Here is a 12968-nt window from a genome sequence, read left to right as displayed (position 1 = left end):
GTTCACCAATGAACTTACTGTACATACGATTGGTTTCAAAGAGAATTGTTTCCCTTTATTTTCTATTTGTATGCTTAATTGAATAAGGTAATATCAAAATAGTGTTTGTTTATAATTCGGTATTATTACTTCTTACTTCTACTTATTTATTTACTCGTGACCCGTACTTAACAAACACGAACTGTATGCTTATGCTTTACAAAACAACATAGTCTTTTAAATAAAGCTGTGGTTTTGTCATATGAAATATTTGTATACATGATATGATTATGTTGTATAAATTTGAACTCAGAGCACTGAACTTTCAGACGCAATTCCACCGAGCTTTTTTTCTGAAAAAGGTACACTTCAATCTAAACAACGTTTTCATTTGCGGTGGTACAGTATATACTTAAACATAGTTTACAAACGTAGTTATTTCTTTAGTTCAGTTTCAAGCATTACTAATACATTTTTTTTAATGGTGTAATATCTTTTCATATTGCGTATATCTTACGTTAAATATTGCTAACATTGCATCAGTAAATGATGGCACAGGGCGTAAGTGCGTTTATTGGATTTACTTGTCAAAATCCACTAAATGTGCAAACTACACTATTACGTTTTACCATAGGAAAGTGAAATTTCACTCCTCCCTGGTTTAAATCAGGTGAGTATAGCCTAAATCACAATTTGTGCAAGTTTTTGATAATTATATTATTGTATTCAAAAAATAAAAATATAAAATTCTAAAAGGACATTCTAAGCCAATAGAAAAACTGTACAGGTCAGTCGGTGCTAGAATTTATGACGGAGGTGAGGCAAGTCCATCCCTGGTCAAAATTTTCCTTGATTGAATCTGGATAGGAAAAGACCGAATGTTTCCTATTAGCTCTGTGTAGGTATGCGCTATGCCACTACCACTGGTGTTGTCTTGCAATATTCAGCGCTTATACGATTACTCAGTCGCAAATGTTTATAAAGATTCTTCACCTTAATATGCCATTTAGTGCTGAATAGGTTTTCAAATTCCAGCTCTACAACGTAGAAGAGGATCGAGGATCCCACTTGTATATATGTCTATTATACAATATTAAGAAATAGAGTTACAGTGCACCGACGAGATATCTCCTTTTCTGTTCAAAAAGTAACTAACTGAGAGACGAACGTGCATGCATGATAGAACTACTCAACTGAAAAGCTGCTCATTCACTTTTGCCTTCGTCACTAGTTTCAAATGCTGGATTTTCGACCTCGGGGTTAAAGGTACTAAACTTTCCAGCTGCTGTGGTTGGTAAAATTGACATTGTTATTTCACTAGTAGTAGTTACAGTTTCTGTATTTGAATTATTAACAGTGTATGACTGATGTGGTCTATACTTTATCTTGAAACTTTTCTTTAAATCTTTAAATTCTTTCTGTCTGAACGTGAACAAATAAAATATTGCGACTCCTTGGAACGAGTTAAACACACAGAACAATACTAGAAACACAAGGTCAGTTTTGCTCTCAAAAGACAGAAATCCAAAAACCCATGTCAGGCCTAAGAGCAAAGAAATAGCGATAGCGTTGGTGACCCGCTTCTTCTTCTCTTTTGAACTAACATCTTTATTCAGTAATTTAGATCGCGAGCAGTATAAATTTTTAAGAACCACTACGAATATAACCGAGTTAAAAACGATGGCAATTGCGATTGGAATAAGAACAGCGTAGATGAAGACGTCGAATTCCGAAGTGTTGAGATAACAGCTGTAAATCATAAATTAGTTTTTAATACAGTTAATAGCATAATGATTTGTATAGTAACAATAGACAAGGTCCAATAGACTAGTGGATCAAAAGAGATTAACCAAATTGTATTTTTCAGTTTGCACAATGGTTTGTAGTAGCAATAGGCAAGGTATAATAGACAAGGACCAATAGAGATGGACCAAATGTCATTTTTCCATTAGTTAGCATAACAATATACATGGTCCAATAGACAAGGACCAACTTTTATAATTTGTTCAGTATGTATTGTAGTAATAGACTAATATAGTATCTTGTGAGTTTAGAAACTTATTTTGAACTGTAGAAAATGATAAGTACACTTACTAGTCTGGGTTTTCATAGAATGAGACATCTACTGATAGTAAAACTATTGGCGGTATGCACGGAATACCTAGAAGAAGAAAGAAGATACCGATTATATAACATGGTATATAGTTAGTACCAATGCATAGAAGTCTGTATCAATGAGATTGTATTCAACCTTAGAGCCTTTCCTTTGTAACACCCCAGTGAGTTGGCTCCTGAAGGTGTCCCCTTGAATAGGGGTTCTATCGTAGTACATTATTCCATCGTACGACATTCTAAGAATACTGTACTGTAGGATTAAACTTGTCATTTAATGTTGTGACATGTGTATTGACGTCAAAAGAACAACTTTGAAACTCACTTACCCCAAGCAAAGACCATTGAAAACCACAAAAACTTGGAGGACTTAGCGTTAAAAACTTTAACAAATAACAAGTACATATTGGCTGCTTCCACGGATGTCCATGCGACAGACGTCAACAGAAAGTAATGTAACAATACAGCTATTGTTGTACAAGCTACAGTTCCTGGAGTTGCAGTATCGATGCCACATATGAATGTGATATATAAACAAGTTAGTGAGATGGAAAGGTTTATTAGTATTTTCTGAGATTGACGTTTTCGAAGAGTTCTGTTGAAAAAGAGTAGAGTACACTTATTTAAGTAATGTAACTTTTTAAAATACTGCATGCATTTGAGTGACTTAACGACACTAAACTATTGGTGTCATTGCAGTCAGATTTTCACTATAAATGTCATCTTTCCACGCAATTCTGAACTTGTGTTCTATTGTAAATCAGAAAAAAAAACCAGAGTACAGTAACTTACTTTATTGATAGGCTAAATACTATTGTAGTCAACAGGCATAATATTGACACCCCACATCCTACATACGTCACAATGTCCAAAAATAATTCAACACCTTCCGACAATTCATTATGGAACTAAAAGAAAAGGACAAAAGTTTAACTGATCAATCCCACTAACAGTACAGTATGTTGACTTCCAACATTGTATTGCAATGATAATGCATTTCCTACATAAAAGGAATACAAAGAGTTAGATTCAGGAAAAGTATTTGCTTGGGGGAATTAAAAGTTGCATGAAGGAGAATTTTGCAAAAAATGGTCAGAAAGAGCAGTTATTAGATTTATTTAAACTTTATATTTTGTTTGTTTCCAGTTTTCATAGTTTATTTTGGTTACAGTATTATGACAAAAATAAAACTTACAAATAAAACAGCAAAGTTTGTAAGATGTGTACAGTGGCATGCTATACTGCCCTCTTCGTCCATATTGACTAGCATACACCCCTCTTCTGACCAATCACCAAAGCCGTTGAGAGTCGAGTTCCAAAACACACAGGTAGCATTTTGATTTGCATAATCCTGCTCCAATAGAGATAATAACAATAACATAAATGAATGAAAAAAAAGAAAGAAAAAAGACAACAAATAGTTCAGCATGGTTTAAATTGTGGTAGATCTTTCCACATGAATGTATCAAAATAAAGATGTTTTCTGATAATACCTTAGGTATATTAAAGACAATTTTAACAGGTTCTTCAAACACGGGTGGAAGGCTGTCGTCATAGACAGTTGCTGATAGAATAACATCCGATAGGTTGAGATTTCCAGAACTAGATGACTGGAACAGTTTTGAATTGTAATATGATGTAAAACTCACATTTGATCTTTTATCTGTTTAAAATAAGTCAGAAAATGATTATGTATCACATTATGATGTTCAGTCAATATAACATGCTTGGTATGCATGCTGATATTCATTTATATTTATTGATGCAAAAGGGAGGAAAACTAAAAGATCAGAGGCAACCAGAACAAGTTTTTTATTGTTTTTTTATCTTACTTACTACTAGATAAATTAGTACATTTTAGATGTTTAGGTATGTGGTACTGTTAAATAATGGTAGGCCTACTGTAGCAAAAAGTGATCAGTGACAGATAGCATTAAGTTAAAGTTACCAGTTAGTATGGTAATATGGTATATTTAAGTACTACTTAATTGTTTTAATTTGTCTCAGTATAAGTATAATTATGACACGCCATGTATGCCAAAATATTGTCACCGTCAACAATACAGTAGAATATAAAGTAATTGCAGCCTGTATCTTAATCTTATTAATCCAGTAAGTATAAGATTAACCTGTACGTACTGTTTGTTAGCAGATCACGTGGTAAAGTTATGGATTGATAATCCCCACATCCTCCATCAACGCAAACCTCAGTATTTTTCTTATCTTGTTGCACAGCGAATACAACATCATGTCTAAGATTATCAGAGTCAAAACTTAAAGTTTGCACAGACAGCGTGTCTTCATGTTCAGTATAATTCTGACCATCAGTGGCAGCTGTACTAATTTGTTGCTCTAAAGAGTCAAGGATGACAGAAGTTGTCTCAGGAGGGAGATCAGTGTCTGATGAATCAGATGAGAGCACTGCATCTACAGTACCAACTACTGCATCAGTGACCTGAAGAATAATCATTATACTGTAATGGATGGTTTCAATAACATTGTGCTTTTATCAGTTTTTTTAAAATGTCCATACAATGGATTGAAATGGAAGCTAATTAGACAAGTATACAATAAGAAATAGTACATATTGTGTTTATAGTTTTTTTTTCTTAGTATTGAAGAAATATAATTAATCTATATATATATATATATATATATATTTAGTCAAACGCAACTTGCCAAACATATTTTGTCACAAGCTATTTGGTATTAATTCGTTTGAATTGTTTTAAATGGGTCAAACCTCTTTTATGTTAGTGTTTCTGTCAATGGTAGAATAGTATAGTAACAATATTTAATTTGAGGTTACTTTTATTTTAAAAGAGCTAGATATTTATTTTTATCCAACTCTAGTTAGCTACAAAATCTAAATAGCAAACAGGAACACAAACATACAACCATATTTGTTGGTAGATACTAAAGTTACATTTACAGAAATTGACCTTTGCTAGACTAAACAATTTTATTTCTAAAGAATACAACCAGCAATTAATATTAACAATCTACAATTAGCAAATTGTTAGTTTGTACAACATTTACAAACAGTAAGTTTTTTTTTCAACTAAGGGGTTTTCCACATATTTCAACCATTCTTTTCTATCTCAATGTTTTTGAACTTACATTTTCATTTGTTGATTCAGTGTCAGTTATTGTTTCCAGAGCTACGGATACTTCTTGTATATCAGCAGGCTGAAGGTCACCAGAGTCTTCTGCTTTCTCTACTATTTCCTCAAGCTCAACAGCAACCTCTTCTACATTCTCTTCCTCAACGTTCTAATAATTCAAAATATTATAGTTTAATTTAAATGATTTTAGTATGTGCACTCCATAGACTACTGTGCTTTATGAACTACAGAATAATCGTAGTAGGCCTACTTAAGTAAAATTTCTGAAACCGAAAAGATTAAATATTGTACCATTACAATAAATAAAAAGATTTATCCGAATCCTACCTTTGTCAGATTTCTAATTTCAGTAGATAGACCAGTTTCTAAAATAAGTAAAATTATAGGTTGCTGTAATGTATACTGTGACCATCTTTTTTTAAATCGATATTGAAAAAATAAACAAATTATTTATGATGATACTGTATTTAAGTGTTACTACCATTAGGGCTATAAATGTGTGGTTATCTAGAAATCCATAGAAAAAAAGTCTGTATAGCTTGTTATTCATCTATTGTTCTTCGGGCCGTTACTACTTCATGGTATCTTTACACGATAATAAATCTGAATCAAACACTTACCAACAGTTATGTAAAATGAGCAACTATCTTGCTGTCCGACAACGTCTATTGTACTACATGTGACTTTTGTGATTGATCCTATTGGATAAGAGTCTCCTGGGTTACTTGTACAATCAACCGGTGGTGGCGGTGTTTCATCATCATTTGCTATTGGTACTATCCAATCAGGAGATGTATCTGTCGATGATATGTCACCGGGGCATTCGATTGTTGGTGGGATGTTACCTGCCATAAACATGAAATAGACACTGTACGAATAACATATTATTTTATACATCAATATTATTTTAAAAACATATTAAATAATATATAAATAATAATTATAATACTAAATTTATTACATGACATAATGTGTAAAATAACTTGATTTGAGAAGAAGAAAAGAAATAAAATAAACCTTTAGTTGTCGGTTGTTGTTCTGACGTCGTTGATGTTGGTTGCGCAGATGTTGATTTCCTTGTAACATTTTTCGAAGAAGTGCTTGTTATTCCTGTTGTGTTAAACGTTGTTCCAAATACTGCTGTTGTAATCGGTGAACGAGATGTTGGTGTATTTGAAGTATCATTGTTTTGTGACGTAGTGTTTGAAACTCTTGTTGTTAATTGTTCAGGCGTTGGTGGTTCCGGTGTTGGTGTATTTGAAATACCATTGGTTTGTGACGTATTATTTGATATTCCTGTTGTCAATGGTTCAGGAGTGGTTGGTTCCGGTGTTGGTGTATTTGAAGTATCATTGTTTTGTGACGTAGTGTTTGAAACTCTTGTTGTTAATGGTTCAGGCGTTGGTGGTTCCGGTGTTGGTGTATTTGAAATACCATTGGTTTGTGACGTATTATTTGATATTCCTGTTGTCAATGGTTCAGGAGTGGTTGGTTCCGGTGTTGGTGTATTTGAAGTATCATTGTTTTGTGACGTAGTGTTTGAAACTCTTGTTGTCAATGGTTCAGGCGTTGGTGGTTCCGGTGTTGGTGTATTTGAAGTATCATTGTTTTGTGACGTAGTGTTTGAAACTCTTGTTGTCAATGTTTCAGGAGTGGTTGGTTCCGGTGTTGGTGTATTTGAAGTACCATTGGTTTGTGACGTATTGTTTGATATTCCTGTTGTAAGCAGTTCAGTCATTGTTGGATCCGGTGTTGGTGCATTTGAAGTACCATTGTTTTGTGACGTGGTGTATGATATTTCTGTTGTAAGCGGTTCAACAGTTGGTGGTTCCGGTGTATTTGAAGTATCATTGGTTTGTGACGTAGTATTTGATATTCCTGTAAGCGGTTCAGACGTTGTTGGCTTTGGTGTTGGTGCATTAGAAGTACTATTGGTTTGTGACGTAGTATTAAATATTCTTGTTGTAAATGGTTTAGACGTTGATGTTGGCTCCGGTGTTGGTGCATTTGAAGTACCATTGGTTTGTGACGTGGTGTATGATATTTCTGTTGTAAGCGGTTCAAAAGTGGTCGGCTCTGGTGTTGGTGTATTTGAAGTTCCATTGGTTTGTGACGTATTGTTTGATATTCCTGTTGTGAATGGTATAGACGTTGTTAGTTCCGGTGTTGGTGTATTTGAAATACCATTGTTTTGTGACGTGGTGTATGACATTTCTGTTGTAAGCGGTTCAAAAGTTGTCGGCTCCGGTGTTGGTGTATTTAAAGTAACATTGGTTTGTGACGTAGTATTTGATATTCCTGTAAGCGGTTCAGACGTTGTTGGCTCCGGTGTTGGTGCATTAGAAGTACTATTGGCCTGTGACGTTGTGTTTGATATTTCTGTTGTAAGCGGTTCAAAAGTTGTCGGCTCCGGTTTTGGTGTATTTGAAATACCATTGGTTTGTGACGTATTGTTTGATATTCCTGTTGTAAATGGTATAGACGTTGTTAGTTCCGGTGTTGGTGTATTTGAAGTACCATTGGTTTGTGACGTAGTGTTTGAAACTCTTGTTGTCAATGGTTCAAGTGTTGTTGGTTCCGGTGTTGGTGTATTTGAAGTACCATTGGTTTGTGACGTAGTGTTTGAAACTCTTGTTGTCAATGGTTCAAGCGTTGTTGGTTCCGGTGTTGGTGTATTTGTAGTACCATTGTCTTGTAACATAATGGTTAATGAATCTGTTGTCAACGGTTCAAAAGTTGTTGACTCTGTTATCGTTATCATTGAAGTACCACTGCTCTGTGACGTAGGATTCGAATCTGTTGCAATCGGTTCATACGTTGTTGCTTTAATGGTTGACTCTGTTGATTTAAGAGCCATTATTAATTAACAGAAGTAATTATAATAAATACATTGTCTTTCGTATTAACTATTGTCAACAATGGTAATGAATATATTGCTTTTGTGATTAAATTTAACTGACATCTTATAAATATGATAATATGTATATTTATGGTAAATCGTCTTAATACTTATAAAAGAAAATATAATAATGAAACAATATTCATTAAGTTATGAAGTATTAAATGTAAGCCTACTGTTGATTCTCATTACTAATAAATTGTCAAAAGATCAAAAGAAACACCGATCACAACATGGATCGCAAACATTCATAGAGGAACTCGCGGATTTATACAACAACGTACCTAATGACGAACACGACTACTGCAGTTACTGCAGATTAACTAAATTTTGCTTACTATTTAACACGTAAATTTAATCATTAGCAGGGTTCATTCCATTGTAATTTTTTTTCAAAATCAAATTACAGTAACTGTAATATACTTCTATTAATTCGTCAAAAATGTGATCCTCCCCTACCCCCAATTTACGGTATTATTTTTCAACCATAATTTTGGAAGTCATAGTGAGAAAAAGTCAAGAAATTAAAGAACATCATCTGGTCTGAAGCATTAACATATTCATAAAAGAATAATTTCTTCGTAAACAAAATTGATAGTTTTGATTTTGGAGTTTGAGTTTGGAAAAGAATAAAATAATAATGTGGTTTTCCTGGAATATATTTTCCAATTCAGTGTTATTTATTCAACGTTGTTGATTTTTATATATATCATATACATTTAATTTAACAATGTTTAAAATAAGAGACTGAGAGCTTTAAGTTATTGCCTGGGAGGTTCTACCAAATCATATTACAATAACCTTACTTACCTGACAAAACTGATACAAAAATGACAAGCACTGCTTCAAAATGTGATATAGCCATTGTCGCCGGATTCACGTTATATCGCGTAACTCTCATTGTCAGTAGGATGTGTACCTGCTAAATGCGATTAATAATTACTTTACCACACTGATAAGTCATGCCGGATCTGGAGTACCATTGGTTACTTGCTTAAACAAATCGCCAATAAACACTTTTGATTGATTAATGATTACGCCCAAATATATTTACACTGAGTAATCTATGTTTACTCCACTTGAGGAACAAGATTGAAATAATTGTTCATTATATTTACAGAAGTTATGCAGGTTACTCTTTATAATGATACATTTATTACTCAATCACACAAAACCATAATGAGCATGTTTTCATCAATGAACTCTAATAATTATGATATAATAATAAATCCTGCTTGCTTGTTATTGAGTCACAAGGCATTTATTTGTTTTGTAAATGGTTTTTATGTCTGTTTATGACCCTTGTGTGTAATCTAAGCCCCATGCGAAGAAGTCCATCTCTGCAAAAGTAATCTCGAAAAGAAGGCATTCATCTCGAAAATAAGCCCTCCTCTTTAGTTTGCAAAAGTAGTCTCGAAAAGAATCCCATCCCATGTCGAATTAGGAGTACTAAAAAAGGAAAAGCCCGAGGTTTTACGATAATTGAAATACACAATAAAATATTAATTAATATTATTTTTTTATAGTTGTCTAAGATGTAATGGTTATTAGATTCTTCAAAATTATCAAATACAGATATAGATACATATCTACGTTGAATTCTCAAAATGCGTTCGGTCTCTTAATTTGGAGTTCAGTACATTCGTATTTTTTTTATCTGAATTGTTCAGTGGATCTTCTGGTATATATCCCAAAATAGTACTGTCAATGACAAAATAATTAATGAATATTTTACAAACAAATGTTAAAATTGTAATATTATACATTATTTGTCGTATTTTATTCAAATGATGTTTTAAGGGTATTTCACATCTGCTCCGGTCCAGCTCCAGTTCAGGTTCGCATCAGATTGCGTAAAACATTAGCGACTTTTTGTTTTCACCACGAGACACTATCAACTTAGTAAAAAGATTGACGCGTAGTCAATTGGCGCGTCGCGAAAACGTAACATTTAAACGCGATTGTATTTGAAACCGTAGCAGCCGTAAAAGCTCTTTATCCTAATTCCTATCAAGCAAAAGCTTTGTGTGCGTGTGACTTATCGTAGTTTTTCTATAATAATTCACTGAATTCAGTTTCAAAAACAAGATAACATTGTTTCACTTCTATATAATCTCTCGTCGTTTTTTCCCCAATAGAGTAAATAAGTTTATACAGACAAAATAATGTTATCAACAAAATACGTATTTACATTGAATGTATACTGTTTATTTAATACAAGTTAATAATAACTTTGCAACAATGACACTATCATCCAACAATCTGCACTACGGAATAAAACAAATTGCGCAATACTGTAATTGGCTTGCTGTATGGTATCAAAGTTTCATTTGTTTTAATGTTGTAGCAATACATGTAATTGATTTATATGCAGATAAGCTCTACATATTCACCCGACGTCTACTATATGTCTAAAATGAATAGAAAGGCTTTATGTAGGTGATTATCCTTTAATGACTTAATCAATAAATATAAATGGTAATTTGGCATGCACCCCTCCCCATCCCTTTCCCAATGAAGCATGAAGTACGAATATTGGTCATTGAAGCATTCTGGCTGATAAAGTCTCGCGTGTCCTATTTGTATGCAAATTATGTTTTTTAATCAGTAACATAATAATTCTAGCAGGCGTAAACATACCGTTTGAAGCCAGGTCACGTGGTAATGTGATAGACTGGTCATTGGTGCTGCAACCACCATCAACACAAACCTCAGTCTCTTTCTTATCTTGTTTCACAGCGAATACAACATCGTGTCTAAGATTATCAGAGTCAAAACTTAAAGTCTGCACAGACAGCGTTTCTTTATTTTGAGTATAATTCTGGCCATTAGTGGCAGCTGTACTGATTTGTTGCTCAAAAGACTCAAGGATGACAGAGGTTGTTGCAGGTGTTAGAACAGTGTCTTCTGGTTCGGATGCGACTAGTACTGCATAAACAATACTGACTATGGCATCAGTAACCTAATATTTTACATTGTAAGATACCATTGTGAGTTAAAAATGTATTGTTCCCCAAAAACATGAAAAATGAAGGTTAATTAAATCAGATTTTGAATAGGTTATTTTGTAGTTTCAATAAAGTTAATCACTTCTGTAGAAAAAAACCCCGAAAAACAATGTTTAACAAAAAATAACAAAATAAATCTATTGGCTGGCAGCCAATTTGATTATGTTTTGCTTTAAATTACACTTTTTTCAGGTAAATACATTTTTTTTTCCGATCTAATTTTTGGTCAAAGTGGATATGTAACATTAAAATGGCATATTCAACAGAAAATGTTTTAATAATTATTTTAGATTAGACTGTTACAACGACAGATATTAGGTTGTATAGGCCTACATACATGTTACAGTATTATAATACTGTATATATGTACTGTATGTTTAATTACATTTTTGTTTGTTGATTCAGTTGATGTCAGTTATTGTTTCCAAAGCTATTGATACTTCTTGTATATCAGCTGGTTTAAGGTCACCAGCGTCTTCTGCTTTCTCTACTATTTCTTCAAGCTCAACTGCAACCTCTTCTACATTGTCTTCACCAACGTTCTAAAGAGAGGCTTAAACAAGTTAAAGATATATGTTTCGGGAATGACTAAAGGAAACAAAAAATAATACAATTGTACGTGTCAAGAAAGAACATTCATGGTAAACGTATTGTTGGTACTGTATTATGAGAGTGTGCGCCAGTTATACGTCACTTCCGCTCCTACAAAAGCAAAGGTTAAGATATGATGTACATACATAAATGTGGGCACCCTACCTTCGTTAGATTATTGATTTCTTCAGATAGATCGGTTTCTATAATAATAAGTAAATATGTTTATTCTTTTATCAAAAGACAAAAAGTTCCATACATTTTTCGATTTACAGTATAGATTGTTTGTATTGGCGAAATTTACAAGCCAAACAAACAGAATAATAATAAAGTTTTGAGGAAATAAAACTGTATTTATTTTATTTTAGTTCCCCATAGCAAACAATGTTCACCAATGAACTTACTGTACATACGATTGATTTCAAAGAGAATTGTTTCCTTTTATTTTCAATGTGTAATTGAATAAGGTAATATCAAAATAGTGTTTATTTATACATAAAAGTTCGGTATTATTACTTCTATTATTTATTTACTCGTGACCCGTACTTTAACAAACACGAACCGCATGCTTTAAAAAACAACATAGTCTTTTAAATAAAGCTGTGGTTTTGTCATATGGAATATTTGTATACATGATATGATATGTTGTATAAATTTTAACTCAGAGCACTGAACTTTCAGGTGCAATTCCACCAAGCTTTTTTTCTGAAAAAGGTACACTTCAATCTAAACAACGTTTTCATTTGCGGTGGTACAGTATATACTATATTTTACAAACGTAGTTATTTCTTTATTTCAGTTTCAAGCATTACTAATACATGTTTTTAATGGTGTAATATCTTTTCATATTGCGTAAGTGCGCTTATTGGATTTACTTGTCAAAATCCACTAAATGTGCAAACTACACTATTACGTTTTAACATAGGAAAGTGAAATTTCACTCTTCCCTGGTTTAAAACAGGTGAGTATAGACTAAATCACAATTTGTGCAAGTTTTTGATAATTATATTATTGTATCAAAAAAATAAAAATATAAAATTCTAAAAGGACATTCTAAGCTAATAAAAACTGTACAGGTCAGTCGGTGCTAGAATTTATGACGAAGGTGAGGTCAAGTCCATCCCTGGTCAGCAATTTCCTTGATTGAATCTGGATAGGAAAAGACCGGATGTTTCCTATTAGCTCTGTGTAGGTATACGCTATATATGCCACAACCACTGGTGTTGTCTTGCAATATTCAGCGCTTATACGATT

General features: G+C 33.0%; 1 protein-coding gene across 1 annotated transcript; it reads right to left on the bottom strand.

Annotated features, from left to right (window-relative positions):
* Positions 1-1140: 1140 nt before the first annotated feature.
* On the bottom strand, positions 1141-12281 carry LOC144835349 (uncharacterized). The gene is made up of 15 exons (XM_078690435.1): positions 12248-12281; positions 11880-11917; positions 11564-11665; positions 10756-11077; positions 6234-8054; positions 5837-6061; positions 5544-5581; positions 5212-5364; positions 4231-4546; positions 3585-3754; positions 3287-3442; positions 2884-2999; positions 2421-2686; positions 2074-2140; positions 1141-1728 (listed from the first exon to the last, which is right to left on the bottom strand). Exons 1-15 carry the CDS (start codon positions 12279-12281, stop codon positions 1185-1187), a joined length of 4368 nt encoding a protein of 1455 aa, XP_078546561.1. The 3' UTR covers positions 1141-1184.
* Positions 12282-12968: the final 687 nt, after the last annotated feature.

The sequence above is a fragment of the Antedon bifida genome, chromosome 2, assembly GCF_963402885.1.
Source record: "Antedon bifida chromosome 2, ecAntBifi1.1, whole genome shotgun sequence".
In the NCBI taxonomy this organism is placed as follows: Eukaryota; Metazoa; Echinodermata; class Crinoidea; order Comatulida; family Antedonidae; genus Antedon; species Antedon bifida.
The sequence above is the reverse complement of the archived record's forward strand: the minus strand, read 5'-3'. Positions and strand labels throughout refer to the sequence as shown.

What these genes read in the sequence shown, in the direction of transcription:
- LOC144835349 (XM_078690435.1), bottom strand. Translation starts at nt 12,281, where the DNA reads ATGCGGTTCGTGTTTGTTAAAGTACGGGTCACGA. An exon ending in AACCAGCTGATATACAAGAA is followed by an intron (nt 11,078 to 11,563) that starts GTATCAATAGCT and finishes GTAAAATATTAG; the next exon opens with GTTACTGATGCCATAGTCAG. An exon ending in CAAACTTTGCTGTTTTATTT is followed by an intron (nt 3,000 to 3,286) that starts GTAAGTTTTATT and finishes CTTTTCTTTTAG; the next exon opens with TTCCATAATGAATTGTCGGA.